At 34.0% G+C, this 25,992-nt stretch overlaps 1 protein-coding gene across 1 annotated transcript in view; it reads left to right on the top strand.

Moving 5' to 3' along the window:
* The first annotated feature begins 1,296 nt into the window (after positions 1–1,296).
* LOC116575395 (cyclic nucleotide-binding domain-containing protein 1-like) overlaps positions 1,297–25,992 on the top strand; it is a 57,669-nt gene continuing 32,973 nt past the window's right edge. The window contains exons 1-2 of the mRNA XM_032316739.1: positions 1,297–1,421; positions 19,268–19,340. Of these exons, the coding sequence (XP_032172630.1) occupies positions 1,334–1,421; positions 19,268–19,340 (161 nt within the window). The 5' untranslated portion in view covers positions 1,297–1,333. The remainder of the gene's footprint in view (positions 1,422–19,267; positions 19,341–25,992) is intronic.

The raw sequence follows: 25,992 nt of genomic DNA on the forward strand, positions 1-25,992 counted from the left end.
ATAAATAAATAAAAATAAGAATTGATGAAATTGGAATCAGAGGAAATTGATCATTATAAAGTTAGGGCCTTTGAAAACTTCCTTTCTTTGATTTGTTTGATCAAAACTACTTGTCAGAGGAAAAAAATAATCTGTAGAGTCCCTCTATTCAAAATCCATGAAATATACAAAAGCACTTTGTGATTAACTTTTATAAAGAAGTCCTTGGTTCTTTGAGTTTTAAATGTGAGACTGGGAAGAGAATAGATCTGGGATAGTTCATCAAATGAAGGTTGTAGGAATTATCAAGGGGGTACAGTAGGGATGGCAAGGTACCATTCTGTGATAGGATGATTAATATAAAGGAAACACAAAATGAAAGGCAATGATAAGACTCAACAGATTTGAGTCTCCAGTAAATCCAGAGTTTATAAAACTGGGGACAGGAAAATATATTCAATTGAAAAATTATGGGGAAGTAAGTTTTATTATGCAGATAGTATTTATTTATTTATTTAGAGCAGATACAATTTAATAGGAACTGTTGCAAGATAAATGTTACTTTTGTAGTACAACTAAAGCTTTCAATTCTGGTTATTGTTTTCTAGATGAAGTTGATCAATAAATGGTTACCATTCTAGCAGTCAGTTGCAGTCCTTTCGCATATTGCTTATTATAGTTATGACACCAGGAAAATATTTTTAAAGGCTTGGGAGATAACATAGAATCAAAAGATACATTAATTAAGACTCTAAACCCTAGTCATTGTACTGAGCCTTAAGTACTGTGAAGCAGCAGAAAATAACCAAAACATATACCATACTCCAGTAGAATATGGTTACATATAAGCGGGGGTGAGTTTATTGATATATAATTAGAAGAGGTATTTTACCCTATATATGTAGTAATGGAGAGCAGTATAAATACCCTGTTGGTGCTGCTGCAAATCAGGTCTCTAATAGCTCATGTAAACATTTAGTAGGCAGAAAAAAAAGGCTCTGGACTACGGATGACATAAGAAATGAAATCTTTCATTTTATCTGGACTGGTGGGTTATTGAATCTGCTGTATCTGCCCTGTGGAATTTCCTTCTTCATTCTTAATACTCTCTATAGGTAGTAAAACCCCCTTCATAAATTCCCCGGGACTAGGACTAAGATATAGCTTTTCCTGGTCTATATTTAACTCTTGGAAATGCTGTGCACTCTACAAGAACTGTGAATATGAAGATTCCGTAGTACTCAGCCTATCAAGGAGTACCTTGAGGGTTCTGCTTTATGATGCCTCAAGGCAAAGAGGGATCATTCATTTGCCTCTCAAGTAGCCTTTGATCAGCTGCCTTTGAACCATCAAGATGCCTTTGTCTTCCCATCCAGCAGCAATTTTGTCTCACATGATAGCTGTAAACAATGTGCCTCCTCCCCAGCTCCGCAGTTTACCAAGTGAGTGAGGATTATGTCAAGGGTTTGTCATTGTTTTCAGTAGTATTTAAACCAGATGTAAGAAACAGGGCCCTTGTGAGTTGGGAGAGATGGGGGAATCCTTTTGATAGAGTAGTGAGATGGAAAAAACATAGATGGGCAAATCCTGCTTTGTCCCCCTGACATCGTTTCAATTCTCTAGATTTTTAAAGAGAAAAGGAAACAGGCTTATAAAATCCTATGGCTCAGGATTGATCAAACCCCTTGTTTCTGGGAGGTCTTCTAGTGCCTACCCAGTTAGTCTTACTGCCCTGCCCTTTGTGAGCTAATTAATACTTAATTTTCACTAGGAGAATTCTCATTTAAATTTTCAAGGACAGAAAAGGGGGAGATAATGCCTGTTACTCTTCCTCTGAAATTTATTCCTATTCCATTTCATTTTTATTTTGTAGTATTTGATTTATAATATCATAGGAATTACAGAGTTAAATATTTTGAAGTTTATACAATTGACAGTATTTTCGTACTTTTATATAGTCAGTCTCTACCTGGAACATTTTTCTCAAGACTTCTTGTCATAACTGTCAAATTTACAGATCTATTATTTGATCACCCATATACTAATAATATGGAAGATATTTGAGATTTTAAAAAGTCTTCTGAGTAACAAAGATAATAATCTTGATTTTTTTCAACTTCAATAAAACATTTACTTTGTGTTTTAAATATTTATTGGGTAATTTGTTGTATGATTTGGAAAAGCTAACCTGTATATTCTTTTATCTTCCTGTGATCGTTAACTCTTTCAAATTTTTTAAATTAGTGATCACAGTTCCCAGGGGAAAGGGTGCCAGAGGCAGCAGTTGATACTTTTTGAAGGGGTATACTTATGTCTTGAACAGTTTTAGACAAAGTCCTTATGTTAAATCAAACTAATTCTTATATATGCTAATTTTATGTTTTTATTATTACTGTGAAAAAATTCTTGAATGTAGTCAAAGTTTTGTATTTCTAAGTGAATTGAAATAAATATTAAATGTAATTTTGCCAAAACCGCAGCTTCTACAGGACAGGTTTTATTTGTGCAAAAGAAAAAAAAGTCACCCTAAGACAATTTCTGTAGCAGCCTAGGAAGCACAGTAGCTGGGAATTAAAAGATCAAATTAATTTATAATCAATGGGATGAAATATGTGCCACCCTCTCTAGTGTCTCCCAAGGACACTTAACTTGTATGAAGTGATAATAAGATGAAAAATCGGCAACAATTCAGACCTCAGAACAGAATAGAGTATAATGGAAAACAGTGGAGTTCCCAGTTTTGCCTTTAGAGGTTCTTACTTGATGTTGTATGTCTGTGACTTCTCTTTGGAGACGTGTCCTGCTTGCTTAGTAACTGTGTCTTTGTGCTAACTCTAGCAAATTGACAATTTCCCTTAGCAAACTCTGTCTCTGCTGAAACAATGATCTCATGAAAGCACATGTGAGGATGCTTTCAATCGATAATATGACTGAATCTGAATTATAAAGAAGATATAAATGGGAATGATTCAAAATGCAATGGGCATAAATAGGAAGGTTCAGTTAAGGACCTTAAAAAAATTCAGCTAAAATTGTCTCCATTTGCAGATGACATGATTTTATATATAGAAAACCCTAAAGACTCAACCAAAAAACTGTTAGAACTAATCAAGGAATTCAGTAAAGTTGCAGGATACAAAATTAACATATAAAAATTGGTATTTCTATACATTAACAATGAATTTTCTGAGAAAGAAAGAAATCAATCTCATTTAAATAGCATCAAAAGCAATAAAATACTTAGGAATAAATTTAAACAAGGCAGTGAAAGATCACCTCTGAAAATCACAAGATATTGATAAAAGAAATCAAAGAAGACATAAATAAATGGAAGGTTATCTTGTGTTTATGGAATGGAAAAAATAATATTGTTAAAATGTCAAAATAGTTCTGTAGATTTGATGTAATCCCTATTAAGATTCCAGTGGCATTTGTTACAGAAATAGAAAAAACATTCCTAAAATTTATATGGAACCACAAGACTCCAAACAGCCAAAAATATTTTAAGAGAGAAGAACAAAGCAGAAGGCATCACACTTCCTGATTTTAAATTATACTACAAGGCTATAGTCATTAAGACAGTTAGTGCCGGTATAAAAACAAATAGACCAATTGAACAGAATTGAGAGTTCAGAAGTAAACGTAAGCACAAACAGTCAACTAGAATTTGACAATGCAGCCAAGAATACCCAATTGAGAAGACAGTCTCTTCAGTAAATCATGCTGGGAAAACTGGATTTTCAAAAATAAGAGAATAAAACTTGGCCACTATCTAACATTCACAAATATTAACTCAAAATGTATTAAAGACTGAAATATAAGACCTGAAACCACAAAGCTCCTAGAGAACTCTTGGCATGGGTCTTGGTAATGCTTTATTAGATATGACACCTAAAATTTAGATATTAGATATGACACCTAAAATTTAAAATAAAATTTAAAAAAAGTGAGACTATGTCAAATTAAAAAGGTTCTACATTGCAAAAGAAACCACCAGCAAAGTGAAAAGACAACCTACACAATGGTAAAAGATATTTGCAAACTATATATCTGATAAGGGATTAATATTTAAAATATATAAAGAACTCATACAACTCAGTAGCAAAAAAATTAATAATTCAAAATAATTAAAAAAAATCAAAAATGCCCCCAAATGGGCAAAGAATCTAATTAGACATTTCTTTACAGAATATATACAAAAGGCTAACAGATACTTGGAAAGATGCTCATAATCCCTCGTCATAAGGGAAAGGCAAAGTGAAACTACAATATCACATTTTAGAATGGTAATTATCAAAAAGACAAGAGATAAAAAATGCTGGCATGGATGTGGAGAAAAGGGAACCCCTGTGCACTCTTGGTAGGATTGTAAATTGGTATAGCTACTATGGAAAACAGTATGGAGTATAGAACTACCATATGATCCAGTAATTTCACTTTTGGAATTTCCAAAGGTAATGAAAACATCAACTCAAAAAGTTGCATCCTTATGTTCATAGAAACATTATTTATAATAGGCAGTGCATGGAAACACCTAAGTGTTCATTGATGCATGAATGGATAAAGAAGTTGTGGTATGTATACACAACTGAATATCATTCAGCCATTAAAAAAAAAAAAAAAAAGGAAATCCATTTGCAACAATTGGATGAACCCTGAAGGCATTATGCTGAATGAAATAAGTGAGACAAAGACAATTATTTTATGATCTCACTTACATATAGAATCTTAAAAAAAGAGATTAGATTTGTGGTTACCAGAGGTGGGGGGTGGAGTGGGAGTAGGAGAAATTGGAGAAATGTCATCAAAAGGTACAAACTTCCAGTTGTAAGATAAATACACACTAAGGATATGATGTATTATATAATGGCTATAGTTAACACTGCTGTATGATAGAGAAGTTGTTAAGAGAGTAGATCATAAGAGTTCTCATCACAAGGATGATTTTTTAAATTTTCTTTTTATATCTACATGAGATAATGGATGTTAGCCATACCTATTATAATCATTTCATAGTATATGTAAATCAAACAATATGCTGTACACCTTAAACTTATACAGTGATATATGTCAATTATTTCTCATTAACCCGGAAAAAAATCCAGCAATTATGTATATCGTTGCTTGTTTTGGGTGAGGTTAGTTAGGTTATCTTTAGTGTCTTCCCTATCTATAAATTTTTATGTGAATATTTGAGGGCTTTTTATAGGCAGTGTGTAAGCATTATTCATGTTTTATTGTTAAATTTATTTCTCACAAGATATTTATGAGGTCTGTAGTAAGCAAAATAATGGTCTCCAATGATATGCATATCCTAATCCTCAGAACCTATGAATAAACTATGCTAAATGGCTAGAGAAACTAAGGTTGTGGATGGAATTAAGGCTGCTCATCAACTGACCTTGAAACAAAAGATTCTGGATTTTGTAGTGGGCCCACTGTAATCAAAGGGTCCTTTATAAAGGGGAGAGAGAGGCACATGATTTACAGTCAGTGAGATTCAGAGTGAAAAAGGCTCAACTGGCCATTTTGACTTTGAAGATGGAAGGGGGACATGCGCCACAGAATTAGGGCAGCCTCTACAGGCAGGACAAGGCAAAGAAATAGTCTCTCCTGGAGCTTCCAGCAGAAATGCAGCCCTGCTGACAACTTGATTTCAGCATAGTGAGATTTGTTTCAGACTTCTGACTTTCAGAGCTGTAAGATCATACATTTGTGTTTTAAGCTGATACATTTATAGTAATTTGTTTCACCAGTGATACAAAATTAACATATGGTCCATTTTACAGTTAAGGGTAGTGAGGCTTGGGTTTCATACCAAGGTTTACGCAGTTGTCAAGTGGTAGAGAATTTTCAAAGTATCATTCATAAGAATTTTCTCAAAAAACACGTCAGTAGCAGTATAGTTTTCTCCTACCCAGCACCCTGAAATCCCCTCCACATTTTACAAGTTGAATGATATAAATGCATTTGTTGCATTTTGCCATTTTGACCATTGAGACACTCTTAATTTAAGGGAGAGAACATAACATGCATCTTTAAACACCCCTCTAATATTCTCTCATTAACTTTGAAATCCAGATTCACTGGCACTCCCAGTAGTGAAGCTTGAATCCCTTATACAGTTTTTTTTCCTTAAAACTCTCCAGTCTTCTTCTATAGTCTTTTTGATTGTGTCTCAGGATTGTTCAGAGCTTGCTAACCCAGAAGGAGTTGGTTGTTCTCAAAAGCAAAAAGTCATGCCACTTTTTATTCTGAATGAGAATTGTTATAAAACCTTACAGTTAGCAAAATCTACAGTAGTTTTACCACCTGGGTGAAATAGCATCTGAGTCTAGATACTCACATGACCTGTTATTATTAGAAGCTGATATTCTGAAGAGACAAAGGGAAGAAAAATATCTATTTTTTTTTTTTTTAAATAGAAGGCTGGGAGCTGTCCTTTAGCTTATAACTGGAGAAAACGCCTCCCACACTTATCATTAGGAGTTTGTTCTAGTTGGCTACCTTTGGGTTGATATGCTATGCTATTTTTTTCATGCTTAATAGGCTTATCCTTCTGAAAAGGATAAGTTGAAATATACACTTTACATTTTAACTACTGGTTTATCTGGGAGAAAGAATTTCTGTACTTTAACTAAAGGGATTTTTTTGTTTGTTTGTTTATTTGTGTTTGTTCCAATAACAAAAAACTGTTTCAGGTTCCCAAGATATTTGTAAGTACATCTTGCTTTTTCCAACATAGGAAAACATCGAAGGAAAAAAATGGTATTCAAGAGAAGACCAGATATAAGTTCAAGGAATTTAGAAACAAGATAGTACTCCTAAATGAATGTTTTCCTTGCCTTTTTTTTTAATGATGTACATTTACAGAAAACCTGAAAAAACTGTGTCATTATTCCTAACACTTCGACATTTCCTGTAATTTGAGAGACTTTCAGTTTTTTAGTAGCTAAAGATGAAAGGAGTTTCAAGATATATATTTATCTAGAAAAGTAACTATTGCTCCATTTTAAAGTTTTAAACCATTCAAATCCTAGGAGTGCAAGTAAGAAAAAGGGTTGGCCTGTCAGTGGAGGAGAGAGACAGACTTGTGTACCATATAAGAAAACAAGGTTGAAAACAGAGGTAAAAGATGAGAATGGATGTTCCAAGAAGGAATAAAAGATGGAAAAGGGGTTTGTCTCTGTGTTTATATAATCAATAATAGTCCCTGTGGAAAACGCCACTTGATTATTTTGGGAAAGAAGTATCAGAAAATTATTTTCTCAACTTTATTTTTCATTGTAAAGGTCACTTTTTTTTTTTAAATCCGAAAGTAGAAAAGAGGAATGTTTTATTGAAAAAAAAAAACCAAACATTTATTATTTTTTTCTTTACTACTTATAACTATTTCAATGTACTTGCACTTCTTTGTCAGAAAATCTCGAGTGACCTTTAGAAGTTAAGTAATGGCAACTTAAACTTGAGCTCAAATTGTTTCTGGGTGTTCAGATAGGAAAAACCCTGCAGTAAGCTACGTGCATTGCAAATAAGATCTCTCCACTAGTAGTCACACTAGGTCACACCTCTTATTTCAGGCTATTGCTCTGTTCTAGGCAGTCTATCTCAGAAAACCTTTTGCATTAGTCCTCTGTTCCTTCAGCTACCTGGACTGGATATCCGTTACCTTTGACTGAACTGATCTCTGAACTTCCTTCCAACGTATATTATGGACCAGATTCCTTTTTTTTTTTTTTTTAAATATGACGATTTACAAGGGAATTTGATCATGTTGACTGTCCACTCGAAAGCTGTCAGGGTTTTACTGTCTTCCAAAACTTAGATTACCATCCATTTTCTTCAATCTGGCATTTAAAATTTGCATGCTTTGGCTAAAATCTGTCTCTCATGTTCTAGACTTTACAGTTCCTTTGGTAGAACTCTCCACTATAGCTAAAACTCTTTGACTGATGTTCTTTAAACCCATCTGCAGTGCTGCTCAGGGGGACAGGAGGGCTTTCTAAGTTCAAAGCAACATTCAGATGACCACTTACCCTCAGAAATAACTATCATGAAAAAACATTTTTTCTTGAAATTTTCCATGCATATTCAGGTATGTAAATATATATGCACAAATGTGTGTATATTTTTGATATGAAAATATATTTTATATTTTCAATACATATGGTAGGGCATTTTTATTACTCTATATTGTACCTTTATTTTTCACTTAATAATATTATGTTTTATGAAGGCCTTTTCATACCCATATGTAGATATGTACCTTATTCATTTTTGCTGAATATTATAATATATTATATTATATTTCATTGTTTGAACATACCAAAATCCTACTAATGGATGTGCTATTTAATCTATCGTGACTCACGTTAAAACCCACCCTTCTATTGTTGTGCCCAAATTTCGAGACCCCCCAAAGACGACCACCAGAGTCCAGAGTCAGAGCCAAATAGCAAGGGTCATTTATTACAAGTTCGAACCCGGACCTCCGCGCATTCGTTGCCAGTGATGCTAAGAGGTCCCGAGCTCAGGATCACACCACTTTTTTTTTTTTTTTTTAATTTATTTTTTATTTCCAGCATAACAGTATTCATTATTTTTGCACCACACCCCGTGCTCCATGCAATCCGTGCCCTCTATAATACCACTTTTTATACACTATTTTTGGGGAGGCAGGGACTTAGCATACATTATAGTATCTTGTAACAAATCACCACATACCGCGGGAAAATCAAAAAGGAACTCTATAACATGACTGGCGCGCTATAGAGTGAGAAAAGGCTGGGAACAGATTATTGGTTAGGTCAAAGTGCTGTCATTCTTCAAACTGCTGAGTTGGCACCGCTAGGGTTTGTGTCACCTCAGGATTGACCCGGGTCTTCCTGTCATGCCGCGGGGCGCCAGACGGTTGTTATCTCTCAGCCCAGGGCCGGATGGGGGGTCCGGGAGCAGTCACTTTGTCACGTCCAATTCCGGGTGGGGGTTACTCTGGCGTCAGATGGCTGTTATCTCTCGGCCCAGAGCCGGGTGGTGGGGGGAGGGTCCGGGAGCAGCCACTGTCAGGTTCAATTCTGGGTGGGGGATGTGTGGTTACAGAGTGTCCATAGAAAGTCTACTGGTATTTTTCCATCTCCTCATGGGTTAGCAAGCGAAGGTACAGAAGCAGAAATAGCAGTAATGGTTATAATTTAGGCATCTCACTATATATTCTGCTTTATGATGCTGAGGCTGGGGCTCAGCAAACCAGTTTTTCCCAGAAATCCAGCTGGCTTCCCATTAGGATCTGTCGATAACAGGTGTTAGAGGGAGATTGGAAGGCAGGAGCAAAGATAAAGAAAGTGTTTATACTTTTGTTTTCTATTTCTGGTTTGCTTCCTTGTGTAGTTTGCTTCCTTCAGCAGTGTCTTTTTCATCCAAGCAGTGGCTGTTCGTTCCAGCAGCAGCAGTTAATTTCATTTGCAGTTTTCCCAGTGTTCCCAGAAATAGCTTCATTGTACCCCCTCAACAATTCAACTCCAGCTGCTGGTGCTCTGTCCTCAGAGGTCCGAATCTCAGCTTATTTAGGACCACTGCTCTTCACTTTTAAGTTTTAGTAATTCAACCTCTTCCCTCGGCTTCATCAGCATAAATAGTGGTGGTAGATGCCTTCTGCATATTTGCTGCTTCCTTTTTGTGTCTCCAGTTCTCTAATATCTGACTAACACTTCTTTGTATCTTTTTTTTTTTTTCCATTGAAATTACTGGTGTGGTTTCAGTCTCCTGATAGCTGGATCCTTACTAATTTAGTGGGAATTTGTTTCTAGTTAGTTTTGATGTTAAACTCAAATAAACATTTTGAACTATGTTCTTTTTTTGCTAAGCAAGTGTATTAACAGAACTGCTAGGCCAAAGGATATGTGCATTTTAAATTTTTTTTAATATAATTGTTTATTTTTTATAAACATATATTTTTATCCCCAGGGGTACAGGTCTGTGAATCACCAGGTTTACACACTTCACAGCACTCACCAAAGCACATACCCTCCCCAATGTCCATAATCCACCCCCTTCTCCCAAACCCCCTCCCCCCAGCAACCCTCAGTTTGTTTTGTGAGATCAAGAGTCACTTATGGTTTGTCTCCCTCCCAATCCCAAATTTTTGATAACTATTTACAAATTGTCTTCCAAAGGGGTTGCGCTGATTTCTACTCTCACCATCAGTATATGCAGGTTTCTATTTTACAATATTTATACTAATATCATGCATTATAAAACAAACATTTTGGTACTAAATTGGTTGGAAATAGTTTTAATTGCTCTGTAAGTTTGTATTTCTTTAAGGAGGATTAGAATCTTCTCATATATTTGTGGTCATGTGTATTTATGAGAACAGCCTATTTATATGTCCCTTGCCCATTCATTGAATTTTATTTTTCTCTTTATTTGAAAGAAATCTTCATGTATAAAAGAAATTAGCCCTTTGGCATATACTTTATAGGAATTTTTTTCAGTTTGCATTTTTTTCATGTTTATGATTTTTATGTCATATATTTTAGATTGTGTAGTTTTTGTCCTGTTATTAATTCTTGCTTAGAATGCCATTCTTCATGCGAAGATTTAAAAATAATTCTTCCATGTTTTCTTTTATTATATAGTTTTATTTTTAATATTAAGCTTATTAAATGTTTGGTGCATCTGGAATTTATTTTTGAATAATTTACTTTAGAATAGTGATGTATGGCTGCACCTTAATATTTTTTCCAAATGACCAGTCAACTGTTTTAACACTATTTGTTGAGTAATCTATCTTTTTCCTACCAATTTGAAATGCCAGTTTTTATTGAATGCTAAATTTTCATATGCTTCTGGATCTATTTTTGGAAACTATGATTTACTTTTTCACTTATCTCTTTCTGTTTATGCATTTGTGTTGAATTGTTATAATTTTTGAAACATTATGTTGTATTTCAATATCTGGTAAGATTAACCTTTACTGATTACTCTTTTTTAAAAGACTTTTTCAGACTTTTCTTCTAAGTTTATGTTTCCGTATGACCTTTAGAAATAACTGGGCTTTTTAAAATAAATAAATGTGGGTGTATTAGTTGCAAATGTGTTAAACTTAAAAGATTCATTTACGGAAAATTGATGTCTTTATGATACTGAATATTCCCACTCAAGAACTTGTACTTTTGTAATATTCAGCCTTCCTATTTCCAATTTTTGCACATGTCCTTTTATGCCACAGTAAAATTTATTTTTGGACATATTATCTTTTTTCTTATTATTATGAATGAGACTTTTTCTCATATTTTCTAACTATAGAAGTCATAGATACTAAATTTTTGAAAATAAATTTTAAAAAGTTTGAAACTACAATCTTACAGAAATCTTGTAAGTTTAATGTAAAGAAACTTATTTTTTCAGAGCCATTTGATACTCCATTTTCCTTAAATATTTTAGTATGTATTTCTTAAAAACAAGGAAATACTCTTATCACATAATCAGAACACATCCATCAAAATAAAAAAATTAACATATATACAGTTACTGTAATCTAATTCCTAGACTCCTCCTATTTGAATTTAGCCAATTGTTCTGATAATGATTTTTATAGTAAAAAAATCCAATTCAAAATCTCGTGTTGCATTTCGTTTTCTTGTCTAGACCGAAGTAAGTTTCTCCATTTTCCTTGCCTTTCATGACCTTAATGCTGGGAGATTATAAACAAGGATTTAGGAAAATATACTTCAGCTTGGTTTCTCTGATCTTTCCTCCTGATTAGCATATCTTTGGCAGAACTGTCATAGAAGTGATTCTAGGTTCTTTTTCCATCTTATCAGGTGACATGTGATCTCATTAATCAGTTGATTAAGGTGATTATGTAGAGAACTCTCTGCAGTGAATTTACCTTTCCCTTTTGTAATTAAGTATTTTGTGAAGAGGTATTTTGAAAGTATAGAAATATTAAATTTTTGTAAAATATTAAATAAATAAATGTAAAATTATGATTTCCTAATTTGTTCATAGGGTTTTAAAGATTTTATTTATTTATTTGAGAGAGAGAGCACAAGCAGGGAAGAGACAGAGGCGAAGCAGACTCCCTGCTGAGCAGGGAGCCTGACATGGGGCTTGATCCCAGGACTCCAGGATCATGACTTGAGCTGAAGGCAAACACTTAACCAACCCACCCACCCTATTCCAAGCATTTTAATGAGTTATCATTATATATTTTGATGCCCGGATTGTTCAGTCTGAACACTGGAAATACCTTCATATTGGTGTAGCCATTTCCTTGCTTTCTAGCACAGTAAGATTTTTTAGCTCATCTTGTGCTTTCCCCATCTGAGCCCTAGAACCAGCTCTCTTGAGTTTACTTTTCTATAGTTTTTCCTGCTTTATAAGCCCATTAATTTTTGATTTTCTATTTTCTCCCTTGAATTTCTCTTGTTTTAACTTTCTTTTCCTGTTTTTGATTCAAAATGCTTAATTCTTTTTGTTTTATTTTTCTCTCTTTTCTCGTAATATAAATATTTTGGGGAATACATTTTCTATAGAGAAAGACTATATTCCTTAGGTTTATGAAAATATTCACTATTTTTACTTGCTTGATATTTTATAGTTTCAGGTGTGATATACTCTTTAAGAATAAATTTGATATATGTTTAATATAGCTTGTTAATTATGTAATTTATATTTCTATCCCCAGTGATTTAGTAACTTGTTTTGTAGGTAAGAAGGAAAGAAGGTTACTGTGGAGGTTATCCTGTCTCCATTTATTCCTGAAATTTTTGCTTTATGAATTTTAAGGCCATACAATTTGGGACACAAAAATATTTAATGGATTCCATACCTAAATGTGTACTTCTTGAGTTATTGACTTTAGACAATGAACATTCACAACCTAATATAAAATGAGAAAAAATTCCCTCTTCACAGCATGCTTTGATTAGTAAGAATATTATTGTCTAAGTCTTTGACTAGTTGCATTCATACCTTCAAATATTATTATTAAGGTCCCATTATTTTAAAATATTCTTTAAATTTTAAATATTAATTATTTACTATGTGAATTATTTACTATGTGAATATAAAAATATATTTTATGCTTTCACTTCTCTGCTGAAACTTCCAAGTTGTTACTCATTACTATTTATACCCTTTTTATTAGCATCTATGAAGAATTTATTATTTGTGTTAAGGCTTACAGAATTTACCTACCCTTTACTATATGGTGTCCGTACTATTTAACCTTCAGTTGTATGTTTATCAAATTGTATTTTTCAAAGAGATTTTATGGTACTTTATATTCTCTGAGGTCTTATATTTGTTTATTACCTTTATAGTTATTGGAGAATAAAACTCATGATATATCCCTCCACCCCCATTTGTCTTACTATTTGCCAAGACTTTGCTATAGAGAAGACTAAGACCACATGAGTTTTGGCTGGGTGCTAATAAAATAATTGTTTATCTTCAAAACATAGTAACATTTAATTATTCACCCACTCCAGAATATCTGGTCTCTTTGTAAATTATGTATTATGTGTTTGAGCACTTTTTCCCTATACCATTATTTCTGTTTCTTATTCAGGAAAAGTTTTCATATGTAATATCAGTTTCATTTATTATTTTCTCTTTTTCTTTTCTCTATTTGAATGTGTTAGCCTTTATGTTCTGATTATATTAAATATTGTCATTTTGCTATTTCTAACATAAATTTTGTCGTAATGTTATCTTTTTCTTTTTCCTGAGTTTAGCCTGTTTGTAATATCTTTCTATTGTCTTACCTATATTTAATGTCATGTAGCTCTTTGTTTTTCTTTTATAAGAGGTGTGTGGGTGTGTGTGTAATTGTGAGAGCTTTCTTCCCACTTCCACTGTTTCTTCCGATGCATATTATTTGACTTTTATTTGGAAAATTAATTGTTTCGCATTATTCTTCACACCTTCCCTTAGGGTATGTTTTGCCTTGGTACCCAGATTATTGAATGGTGGTTATTGTTTGAAGATAGGTAACTTGCTTGAAAAAAGATAGCAGTAGTACAGCAGACAGAATGAGTTTTCATGTGTGTTAACTTTGAATACTTTCTTATCAACTCTGTTCTGTACTCTTCCTTAAATGATATATTGCTAATTAGTACTGTCATAATTTATATTCCAAAGGTTTCTTGATAGTGACTTGACATCTATTTTTGAACATAATTGAAACATAATATTACATTAGTTTTGGGTATATGACTTAGTGATTTGACAAGTTTATACATTATGATGTGCTCACCACAAGTGTAGCTACCATCTGTCCTGGTACATCGCTATTACAATACCATTGACTGTATTTCTTATGCTGTTTATTTGGCCTCTCTTTCTCTTCACTGACTGAGACAAGCTGCTTCTTTGTTGTTTGGCACTTAACATTTGTTATCCTACCACTACAACAACCTGATTCTTAAAAAATATGGTTATTTGTGGAATCCTTGCTCAGCTCTACATTCCATATATGTCATAGGCTTCAGATTCCCGTTAGTCTGTCTAAGTCTCAAGAACTTCCCATTTCAAGTAAGATTTCATTAGTTATATTCTTTAGGTTTATACAACCTTCCCCTAAAGAACTCTGCTTATTTTCTCAAACGAGATAAACTTTTGTCCCTCTTAAAATTTATTGAAACTACATTATTTAGCTGATATTTTTCAGTTTGTAGTTTGGAAATACAGTAAATACTTAGTATTTTTTCCTTTTTCAAGTTTTTATTTAAATTCCAGTTAGTTAATATACAATGTAACATTGGTTTCAGCTGTATAATTGAGTGATTCGTCACTTATATCTAACACCAAGTGCTCATCATCAGTGCCCTTCTTTTTTTTTTTTTTTTAAGATTTTATTTATTTATTTGACAGAGATACAAGCAGGCAGAGAGAGAGAAGAGGAAGCAGGGCCCCTGCTGAGCAGAGAGCCCAATGTGGGGCTCCATCCCAGGACCCTGGGATCATGACCCGAGCTGAAGGCAGAGGCTTTAACCCACTGAGCCACCCAGGCACCCCCATCAGTGCCTTTCTTAAGACCCATCACCCATAAACCCCATTCCCCCACTCACCTCCTTTCCAGCAATCCACAGTTTGTTCTCTATAGTTAAGAGTCTCATAAATACTCAGTTTTAATGAAGACCAAAATTACTTCCTCTTTTCACACTTTGTTATTTAGTGTGGGCACTTTGCCATGGTGATATTTTTAATGCCCCAAACGACATTGATATGATCTTCAACCTTCTGTAGGAGAGAGGTAAAATGATTAAAATTTGATAACCTGCAAGGGGCAGGAAGTGTGTTGTGTGTGTGTGTGTGAGAGAGAGAGAGAGAGAGAGAGAAATTTTAAGTAAAGTTTCTGTTATCTTGAAATTGATTTTCAAGGATGATGTTCATGTGAGTATTAGTGGAGTACAGGTTAGAGTTTTGTGCTGGAGAGATTGATTCAAGGACTGTAAGTGTGTAAAATAAGTGCAGGTAAGATCATGGAGGAAGAGGATCTAAGCTGAAAAGACAGAGGGATCGAGAATGGATTCATGGACAAGGGAAATGAGCCAGGAGAGCAGTCTAGTGAGGAAGAAGCAAGCAGGGAGAGAATAGTGTCACAGAAGCCTGGTAGGGAGGCTTCACCAGGGCCAGATGTCACACAGAATTTAGTGTAAAGAAGACTGAAAAGGTTATTGGACTTGAAACTCTAGGATTTCCTATATTCTTAATGAAACAAATTTTAATGAATAATGAAAGTGGAAGATAAATTATAGTGAGTGGAGAAGTGAATTTGAGTTGAAGAAGTAAAGATGAATGTAGATTACTTTTCCAAAGTTGTTGGATATAAAGGGAAGTTATTTTGATAATTTGTTGCATAATATTCCCCTCTTCTCTTCCTTTCTCAGTTAATAATATGTATATTTTAACATCATAACCCACTTATACAAGGGACAGGAACAACATAAACCTACTTGTGTAATTGTCTATGTTGTACATCAGCTTTTAGTTATAGAAGTCCTTGATTAGGCTGTATTCCTTTGCCTCTTGAAGGTTTATTTCATTGACATTTTTCAGGTCTCTTATGTTTATTCAGTGTTATTTTGAAGGAGAATTAACTTGGGTATTTTAGAAAACAAAATTAGTTGAAGGGAAACAAAGACACTATTTTTTTTTTTTAAAGACTATTTGTTTGAGAGAAAGAGAGCACTCAGAGAGAGGGGCCAAGGGAGAGCGAGAAACTTAAGCAGACTCCGTGCTGAGGATGGAGCCTGGTGTAGGCTCAATCTCATGATCCTGAGATCAAGACCGGATCTGGAACAAGAGTTAGATGCTTAACCAACTGTGCCACCCACATGCCCTGAAACAAATGCAATATTAATCATCAAAGTAGGAATGTTTAATTCTCTACTATTATACAAATCTAGACTTACTTAAAAGCATTGAACTGGATCACTTATCCAAGTATATAGAAAGAATTAGTCATGCTTATAGTGTCTAATGGATCATTTATTTTTTCTGTGTTCTATACTTCAGTCCTATGTTAGATTTCACCACCTGCTTATTTGTAGAAGTACTGCTATTCTTACCATAAAAAAATTATTGATAATGTTTCTGTTGCTATTGCTGAACTGTTTCTTTGTGCTCTGAATTTTGCATTAAACAAAGTTATCAGTGTATTAGTTACTAGAGTGTAACTTCCAAGTACTTTTGAAGAGGTCTCAGCTTTCTGTTTTCCAGATAACCATACCCTGACAATTCCACGTGGTCACTGTCACATTTTCTCTTTGGCTGTGCTGTCCATCTCTTTTATGTTACCCAGTAGCCACTCCAATAATCCTAATTTCCCAGTAAATAGTAGTTTTGCATTTATACTTATTCTTAGCTTTTAAACCCTTTTAAAGGAAAATTTATTGGAGAAAAATAGTTTAATTTTATTTCAACACTCACAAGACCCATTTTAAAAAATTTTTATAACCCCCACAAAAAACATACATAATTGATTCTATTGCATAAATATAAAAATACACATCTACCTCTGGACAGACATTAATGCATATAAACAAAAGATCACCAATGTATCACTCAGGTAAAACATTGGATTTTAGTTTCTTTATTTCAGTAATATACAGTGAGCACTGTATCTGTAAAGAAAATTGTTTTTTTAATTGTGCCATGAATTTCTTGTTCTTTGTCTCTAGTTTAGGATTTACTTTTTAACCATCCTTTTGTATCAGCTTCTAATCTTCTTTCAAACAAACTGTGGTCAATAATCTGTGATTTCCCATCAAAGGGTTAAGCCCCCTCTGCTTCTGTCAAAAGCCCAGCTAAAATATATTCATGAGGGAAAACAAGATTAGAAAACAAATGTAAACTTAGTCCCTCTGAAACTCCTTAAGCTTTATCCTGGTATTAAATTTGATCACCAGAAAAGCTCAACTTCCAGTCTCTACAAAGTTACAATTTCATGTTGAAATCTATTGAGTTTTTATTTTTAATGAAACTGCTTCAAAGACAAAATTCATTATGTTATTCAACACCCTTTATGTAAAGTTCCTTGTCACAAATACCTCCTGAAATGAGAATCAGCAAAGAAATTTTTTGGTGAATTGTAAGATGTCCTTCTAGGCTGTGCATACTTAGTATACAGGCTATTCTGGTTTTGAGTTTACTTGGCTGTGCCAATTTTAGGGCAAAGCCTTTACCATCAAGTGCTATAGCTTTTTACAGGCAAGTTGATGTCTCAATTTTTCTGTTCTCTGCTAGCAATTCTTGGTCTTATAATATCCATCCTGTGATTTCTTTTTTGTAAGCTGTTTTAACTGAAGGATGAAGATATTTACTTTTTAAAATCCCCCCTTGAAGCCAGAATTTCTCAAACCTTGAACTTTTTTTTGGAAATATCTATGGCAACCATCCCCTTTTCCTGTCCATACCAGACATCAGGGCTATTTCTGATCCTATTTTTAAACTGGGTTGGGAAATTGGACTAAACTAATATTTCATAGAAGTCTTTTCTTAACCCATAATCTAAAAATCTACTATGATTAGGATTTTATACAGTATCCTGTATTAGAAATATAAGTATACTTAAAAGTATTTTTGATAAAATGTAGCTATAACTTGGCTTAATTAAAATAATTATTCCATATGTTGCTAAAATGCTGTTAGATAAGTTTCTGATTCTTAAGCCTTAACTAAGTAATATAGTAAGAAAATACCTAAATCATGTAATTAGTATTTTCATGTTTATTAAATGGTTATGGTTTATGTGGGTAGCAACTAGTTTTCTGTTTAAATTTATTTTATTCCAGTTTCATTTTTAAAAAGTGTATGTTATTGGTTATTAATTTTAGATCACAGAAGGCTTAAACAAAATGCCAAATTTTGTAATTCAATAATTTGAAATTAAAAATTGATAAGTTGGACATGTCAAATTCTACTGGGATGTGGTCAGTCAGTACATTTTAAAATGTTTAGAAGTGTGTTAAGCTGCTGATTTTCTCAATACCTTTTCACTAAGGGAAGGAATAATGTGCATGTTGGTATTACTGTTTTCTGTTTTACAACATTTCTAACAGCATGCATTCTCCTGGAGAAAGAGGAGGACCTGTGATGTGAGTGATGGTCATTGTAATGATGCTTATCACATTCAGTACTCCATCTTCCTTTTCATCTCCTTTGAAGGATGTCAGTTCTTTCTGGCACTGAAGGAGAATTGCAATTATTTTGCTTCTTGGCTATGACCTTGGCTATCTTCCTGCTCTTAAGGGATATTGTGTGATTTGCTTACACATTAACTTCAGATGGAATTGCAAACTGAATCCAGAAATTGGAAGGTGCTTTGAAGAGGGGCTAGTGAAAAATGGGGGCCTGAATGGATGAAATAAAACTTTGTAGTATTCCAGAGAGAGAGAGAGAGAGAGACAGAGACAGAGAGACAGGAACCTCAAGAACACTCTTTTTTGAATTGTCATGGTATTGTCAATTCACATTCTAAAGGTACAGGATGGGGATTCTAAAAGGCTTTCTCCCAGAGGAGGGACATTATATGACACCTATAAACTCCCAACAAACAAATGTCAGACCAGATTTGACATCAATGAAAAACATTACATTCTTTGTGTTATTTAATCACCTTATTCAATTCTGCTTTTATATCAAGGACTGATAATACTTCACTTCCATGGTCACTGAATTCTTTTACTATAATGAATGTTTGGAATTAAATTCTATTTATAATCTTGGTTAATAAGATTATAGAAAATTACTCCGATTTCTAATTGATTTTTTTCAGGGTTGAAAATGTCTAAGTACATTGATTATGGGCAGTTGAATGCATTGTGCCACATAAGGGGACTGCAATCCAGGTAAGTTATTCATGTGTTTCTTTTTCTTTCATTCAAATGAATATGAACATGTCTGTTTTATGTATTAAAGTATAGTTTTATGAATTTAAAGTATAAAGTATAGTAAACTATTGTTGACTCTATATGTACTTCATTTACCATATAGATAAAAAAAAATTTGAAAAACTGGAGGTTATTTCTCCAGGTTAAAGGGGCAGAATATGTGTTATATTTTGAGGAAACAATTGAGTGTGAAGCAATTCATGCCTAGGTTGGTCCTTTCTAAGACTTAAAATTTTAGTCATAAAGGGTGAAAGCTTTAAATGGTTGAAAACACAAATCCGGAATGAAATAAGTACTTTAGCTGTGCATGGGAGATACCTGGTTGAAAGATAGAGCCAAAGAATTAGGAAATACTAGGGATTAAAGCTCAGGAATCCTAAGGTATGTGATACTTGAAGATATAATTTGAAAAAAAAATATTGTCTTGCCAACTCTGTTTCCCAGGTTGTGTTTTTGAAATTATAAAGCTAGTTAGTTTCTTACGTATCAGTCAGTATCTATCCACTCTTCCACTTTCCCTTATTAAGAGAGGACCTTGCTTCATCTTTAATGGGACTACTGAGAAAATGCCCCTATATATTCTGTTGTATTGTATTGTATTGTATTCTGTTCTATTCTATGGTTTATGATAAGTGCCCTTCCTAATCCCCCAGGCCTCCATCCACTTCTCCTCTGGTAACCATCAGGTTATTCTCTATAGTTAAGACTGTTTCTTGGATTCTCTCTCTCTCTCTCTCGTTTCCCCCTTTGCTCATTTGTTTTGTTTCTTAAATTCCACACATCTGTAAGATTAAATGGTATTTGTCTTTCTCTGACTGATTTATTTCACTTAGCATTATACTCTCTAGCTCTATCCACTTTATGGCAAATGGCAAGATTTCATTCTTTTTATGGCTGAATAATACTCCTCTGTGTGTGTGTGTGTGTGTGTGTGTGTGTGTGTGTGTACCATATCTTCTTCTTCCATTTATCCATGATGGACATTTGGGGGGCTTCCATAGTTTGGCTATTGTAAACAATGTTGCAATAAGCATAGGTGTGCATGTATCCCTTTGAATTTATGTTTTTGTATTTTTGGGGTAAATACCTATGGATCATAGGTAGTACTATTTTTACTTTTTGAGGAACCTCCATACTGTTTTCCACAGTTTGCATTCCCACAAATAGTGTAGCAGTGTTCCTTTTTCTCTACATCCTTACCAACACTTGTTTCTGGTATTTTTGATATTCTTGTATTTCTGATTTCAAATTATTTCTATATCTTCACCAATCCTGTTATTTCTTCTTTTTTTCAGAGAAAGGGAGGAGGATGTCCTTCTTTTTCGAATTTCTCCTAAGAAAGATTCTTTTTCTTAGGCACTTACTCCTTCTTCTCACTCTCAGTGCCTTTCTGCACAGAGGAAGAATCAACATGCACTCCCAAGTTATGCCACTTGGCTTCAAACTTGGCTCAGGCACTTGCAGAATGTGTGACCTTGGATTGGTTACTTAATTTCTCTTTACTTCAGTTTTCTTATTTTTAAAGTGGAGATAATAATAGTACTATTTTACAGAGTTATTGGGATGACTAAATGAGCTAACATATGTAGAGTAAACAGGGTCTGGCACATTGTGAGAGTTATGTAAGTGTTATTTTAAAATGATTATTGCTATTCAAAAAGGCTCATCCAAATTTTTAGGTGTTGAATATATTTTATATGCTGGACCCTTTACTAACACGTAAGAAGCTAGTTCAGGTTTTGGAGCTGAATGCCTTTTGTCCTGTCATTTCCTTTTGCTTTCTTGCCCAGACATAAAAAACAAAAAACAAAAAACAAAAAAACCAAACATGGGGCACCTGGGTGGCTCAGTCTTTAAGCATCTGCCTTCTGCTCAGGTCATGATCTTGGGTCCTGGGATTGAGTCCCGCATCTGGTCTCTGCTCAGCGGGAAGCCTGCTTCTCCATCTCCCACTCCCCTTGCTTGTGTTCCCTCCCTGGCTGGCTGTCAGTCAAATAAATAAATAGAATCTTTAAAAAGCAGAAATAATGAATACTGTTATGCTGGAAATAAAAAATAAAAATAAATAAATAAATTAATTAAAAAAATAAATAAAAAAAAACATTTATTATGATCTAAAAAAAAAAAGCAGACAAACAAATAAAGCGTGTTTCTAGACCTCTCCTTCTACTCACCTTGGGTGATCATAGTAAGAGAGATTGAATCATCTAGATGTGGAACTGCCGAAGTATCCATTCTACATAAATCTTACACCTTTTCGTCTTCCTGGTTCGATTATCCCTTCTAAGTAGAGTTCTGTCACAATCAGCTGCTCCAAGCCCAGTCTGGTTGTCCTGCTTGACTTCCTTCTATTAAAGTCTTATATTTACTGTGCCTTTCCTTAGACACCAAATCCTGTGAATTTCTTGGGTGTTTCTTTTGACACTTTGGTATACACCAGGGATCTGGGAGAGGGCATGTTTTGGGTGCCTGTATATATATATTTTGGGGGGGGTTAGGGTTTAGGTTTAGGTTTTAGGGCTTAGGTTTTAGAAAAAGAATATAAGATTACAAATGCAAATATAGATTTGAAAATGAATATCTTTTTAGAATAAAATAATAAATTACAACAAAATGATGGTCTGGCAATATAGGTCCTTTTCCCACTAAGATTTCTTTCTGCAGATTATCAGAAATATATACATTGAGTTCTCCAGAATTACAAAGCTTTCAGTTGATTTTCCATATTTATTTATTCTTTATCTATTATATGTTAAAAATGACCAATGAAATATTCTTCTATAATAAAAAAAGAAAAGCTAAGAATTAAATGACTCAAGGATTGACATTTTTGAACATGAAAACTACCGAGGATTTGATTATATTATATATATGTGTTTGTATATAAACCCTACCAAGGATTTGATGATATATACTTGTAATATATATAATATTTACATATTTTATATACATATATAAATATTTTAACTATATATATATAACATCTTCTTTGTCATTGTCCTTCCTTTGGCCCATGGTGGAAGGATAAAGGAGAGGCTGCTACTCTCTACCACTTTCTGTGTGCCTCCACCCTGTACTCGGTCCCAGCTGTTGAAGCTACTCCTGTCCCCTACCTAGGCGTATGAGAACTCTTCTCACTGGATTTTATACCCTTGTGCCTGTGTGTTTGTATATACATAAACTTTGTACAAAAAACAAGCCCCAGTGTGTGGTGGCTGCACCCAAATGCATGTAGTCAGCCAGTTGGTGTCTGTCTGATGTTTCTTCTCCTCTGAGAATAAAGGCAATATATTAGTATTATATATATAATATATATAACTATATATATAGTATATATGTTATTCTGGAATTTTTTATTGCAAGTAAAAGAAAAAGTGTGTAACGAAGAGGAATGATGTCACTTTGGATTTCTAAATTCTTGGATGTAAGACTTCTCATCTCTAGCAGACTATATATTCCATGAGGGCAGAAGATTTGTTCATCTTATTGCTTCCTACCCCCAGACATTTGGCATAGAGTTCAATGTTTTGAATTGAGTTACATTCTAATGTTGAGCGGAACTAATTATCTTCTTGGTGCTTTAAAAAGGTATAAGGGTTTTCTACGTGTCAATTAGGAGGAAAGCTGTGTATTTATAGTGTGATTATTTATTTATTTATTTACTTAAAAGGTTTTATTTATTTGAGAGAGAGAGAGCGAGTGAGTGCATAGGGGAAGCTGCAGAGGGAGAGAGAGAAGCAGGGAGTCAGATGTCGACCTGGATGCCAGGACCTGGATCATGATCTGAGCCGGTGGTACTTGCCTAACTGACTGAGCCACCCAGGTGCTCTTTTATTTATTTTGGTACTGTTGTCTAGAGAGCTAATCATTTTTAAACATTTTTTTAAAAGCACCTTCTGTTGGTTTGACATTTCATGCTTTGGAGATTTTTTTCCTTTTAGTCAAAGTACTTGATGATCAGTCAGCTCTTACGTTTAAAGTTCAGTTTACATAGTAATAAACAGAGTAATATGGTTTAAAAGGAAATGTGTGTTCTCCTAAGTTTCAAATAAACAAACAAACAAACATGAGGCTACCTGTTTGCAAATGCATTTTCTTATGTGGCCTATTATTCTTGTAATTTCATGTAAAAACATTTAAACATGTCTAAATTTGGAAATATAAAAGATAAACACAGTGATGATGCATATACATTTGTACATTTGTGAAAGAGTGGTGCTTGTCAGTTAGCTTTGTGACTGAGATATAGAGTTCAGTACTTATCAGTGATTAATATTACTAATACATAGCCACTTAACCTCAAATACAGAGGACTATATATATATATATATATATATATATATATATATAGTGCTGACTATATATTTTTTATATTTACAGAGATTATAACTCATAAATGGGTTTTAGTCCAAAGTCCATTTTTAAGTTGACTATCTAGCATCATTTCCTCATACACACAATATTATAGAGTCAGAAGATTGTAGTCAGAAGTCATCTAGTGGAAAGTCCTCAATTTAAAGATGATTAATTTTGCCTCATTTTCCCAAACTGTATCTTTTATTTTGTACTTTTACATTAGAAAAGATGAAAATGATACCATTAAAATATAGTAATTAAAATATTAAAAATGGCATTCAGTAATTGTTTCTCATTGCATTAGGTTAAGGTAAAGTACACTAAGTTACTAGACTATTTTAGAGGTTGATGGAGACAATAGAAATTATTTTAAGGAGGCTCCTGGATCAGTTTAAGGCTCTTAGGGTCTATTGATAATGGTTGGCTCTTCATGATAACTATGTATATTACAAAATATATTATCTTTTTCTTAGTGAGGGTGTTTTGCTAATTCTATTAGTGTATCAGGCAAAAGCAAACTTTTTCATGTAAAAACTAAGATAAAAAGTGATAGGTGATTTTTATTTTTAAGGAAATAAAGTGTAGAAGAGAAAGGAGACAAGAAGATCTTTGAAAATAGGTCTTATGATTGGAGCATTTAGTCCATTTACATTCAGTGGGAATCCTGAAAGATATGAATTTAATGATATCATGCTGTCTGTAGAGTTGCTGTTTCTGGTGATGTTCTGTAGTCCTTTTTAGTCTTTGTCACTTTTGGTCTTTTCTACTCACTCAAAGAATCTACTTTAATATTTTTTGCATGGTTGGTTTAGTGGTCTCGAACTCCTTTAGTTTTCTTTTCCTGTTTGGGAAACCCTTCTTCTCTCCTGTTCTGAGTTATAGCCTTGCTGGGTAGAGTATACTTGACTTCATATTTTTCCCCTTCAGCATGTTGAATATATCATTGCCACTCTCTTCTGGCTTGCTAACTTTCTGTGGAGAGATCTGCAGCTGCAGAGATTTGTAAGTTAAGGACTTCTTTTAATGTTTGCTTTTTGGATTTTTTCTTTACCACTATATTTTGCAAATTTAAATACAGTATGTCTTGGTGTTGGCCTGCTTTGTTGATTTTGATAGGAGTTTTCTGTGTCTCCTGGATTTGGATGTCTATTTCCTTCCCCAGATTAGGGAAGTTTACAGGTATTATTTCCTCAAATAAACCTTCTATTCCTTTTTCTCTCTTTCTCTGAGACTTCTTTGATATAAATATTATGTCTGATGGAGTCACTGAGTTCCCTGTCTACTTTCTTGATCCATCATTCTTCTTTTTCTCTTTTGTACAGATTCATCATTTTCCATAATTCTATCTTCTGTATCACTTATTCATTCCTCTGCTTCTTCTATTCTTGTGGTCTGTCTGGTTTTGAATCACAGTTATTGCATTCTTCATTTTGGGCTGATTGTTTTTTAGCTCTTTTATGTCTGCAGTAAGGTTCTCCCTGATGTCTTCCATGCTCCTCTCAAGCCCAGCTAATATTCTTATCACTATTCCTTTAAATTCTGGATCAGGCCTATTTCTTATATCTGTTTCAACTAGATCTCTGGCCATTATTTTTTCTTGTTCTTTCTTTTGGGATGAATTCCTCTGTCTTGGCATTTTGTCTAGGTCTCATCTTCTGTGTGGTAGAAATCCTGTTATGTTTCCTGCTTCTGAGAGTAATGGTTTTATGAAGAAGAGATTATATAGTGTCTAGAGTCTGGTGCTTCAGGGAGGGTCTGTAGTGTGTGCTGTGTGCACTCTGCTGCTGTGTTTTGCTGTTCTGTCATTCAGGTTAGTCATTGGAAGAGGTTCTCCTTGCCTGCAATGGACAGTGTTTGAACCTTGGCCAGAGTATGGTGAGTTTTAACTAATTGTGTTCTGATCTACTTGTTAAATGAGACCTAATGCCACTTTCACTAGAACTGAAGCTTTGCAGAACTCTATGGTTGGTCAGTAGACATGGTGCATGTGGGGGGTTTTGCTGTTTTTTTGGGGGAAGGGACTTGCTGAACTGGTCCTTAGGAACACTTAGTCTGAGAAAAGCAGTACTAGCGGAGCCTAGGGGTAAAGATTTGGTGTAAGCAGGTTAGGCAGCCAGTGTTGGTGCTGTGCTATTTTACTTAAGTTAGTTTATGCTGAGGTTTATGGGGAGGGAAATGGTGCCAGCTAGCTCCTTTGTCCCCGGAGATGGGACTCTGTGCTTCCTGCTCTTAGAGAAACACTTTCTGAAGAGTG

This window comes from Mustela erminea, chromosome 16 (genome assembly GCF_009829155.1).
Source record: "Mustela erminea isolate mMusErm1 chromosome 16, mMusErm1.Pri, whole genome shotgun sequence".
Taxonomy (NCBI): Eukaryota; Metazoa; Chordata; class Mammalia; order Carnivora; family Mustelidae; genus Mustela; species Mustela erminea.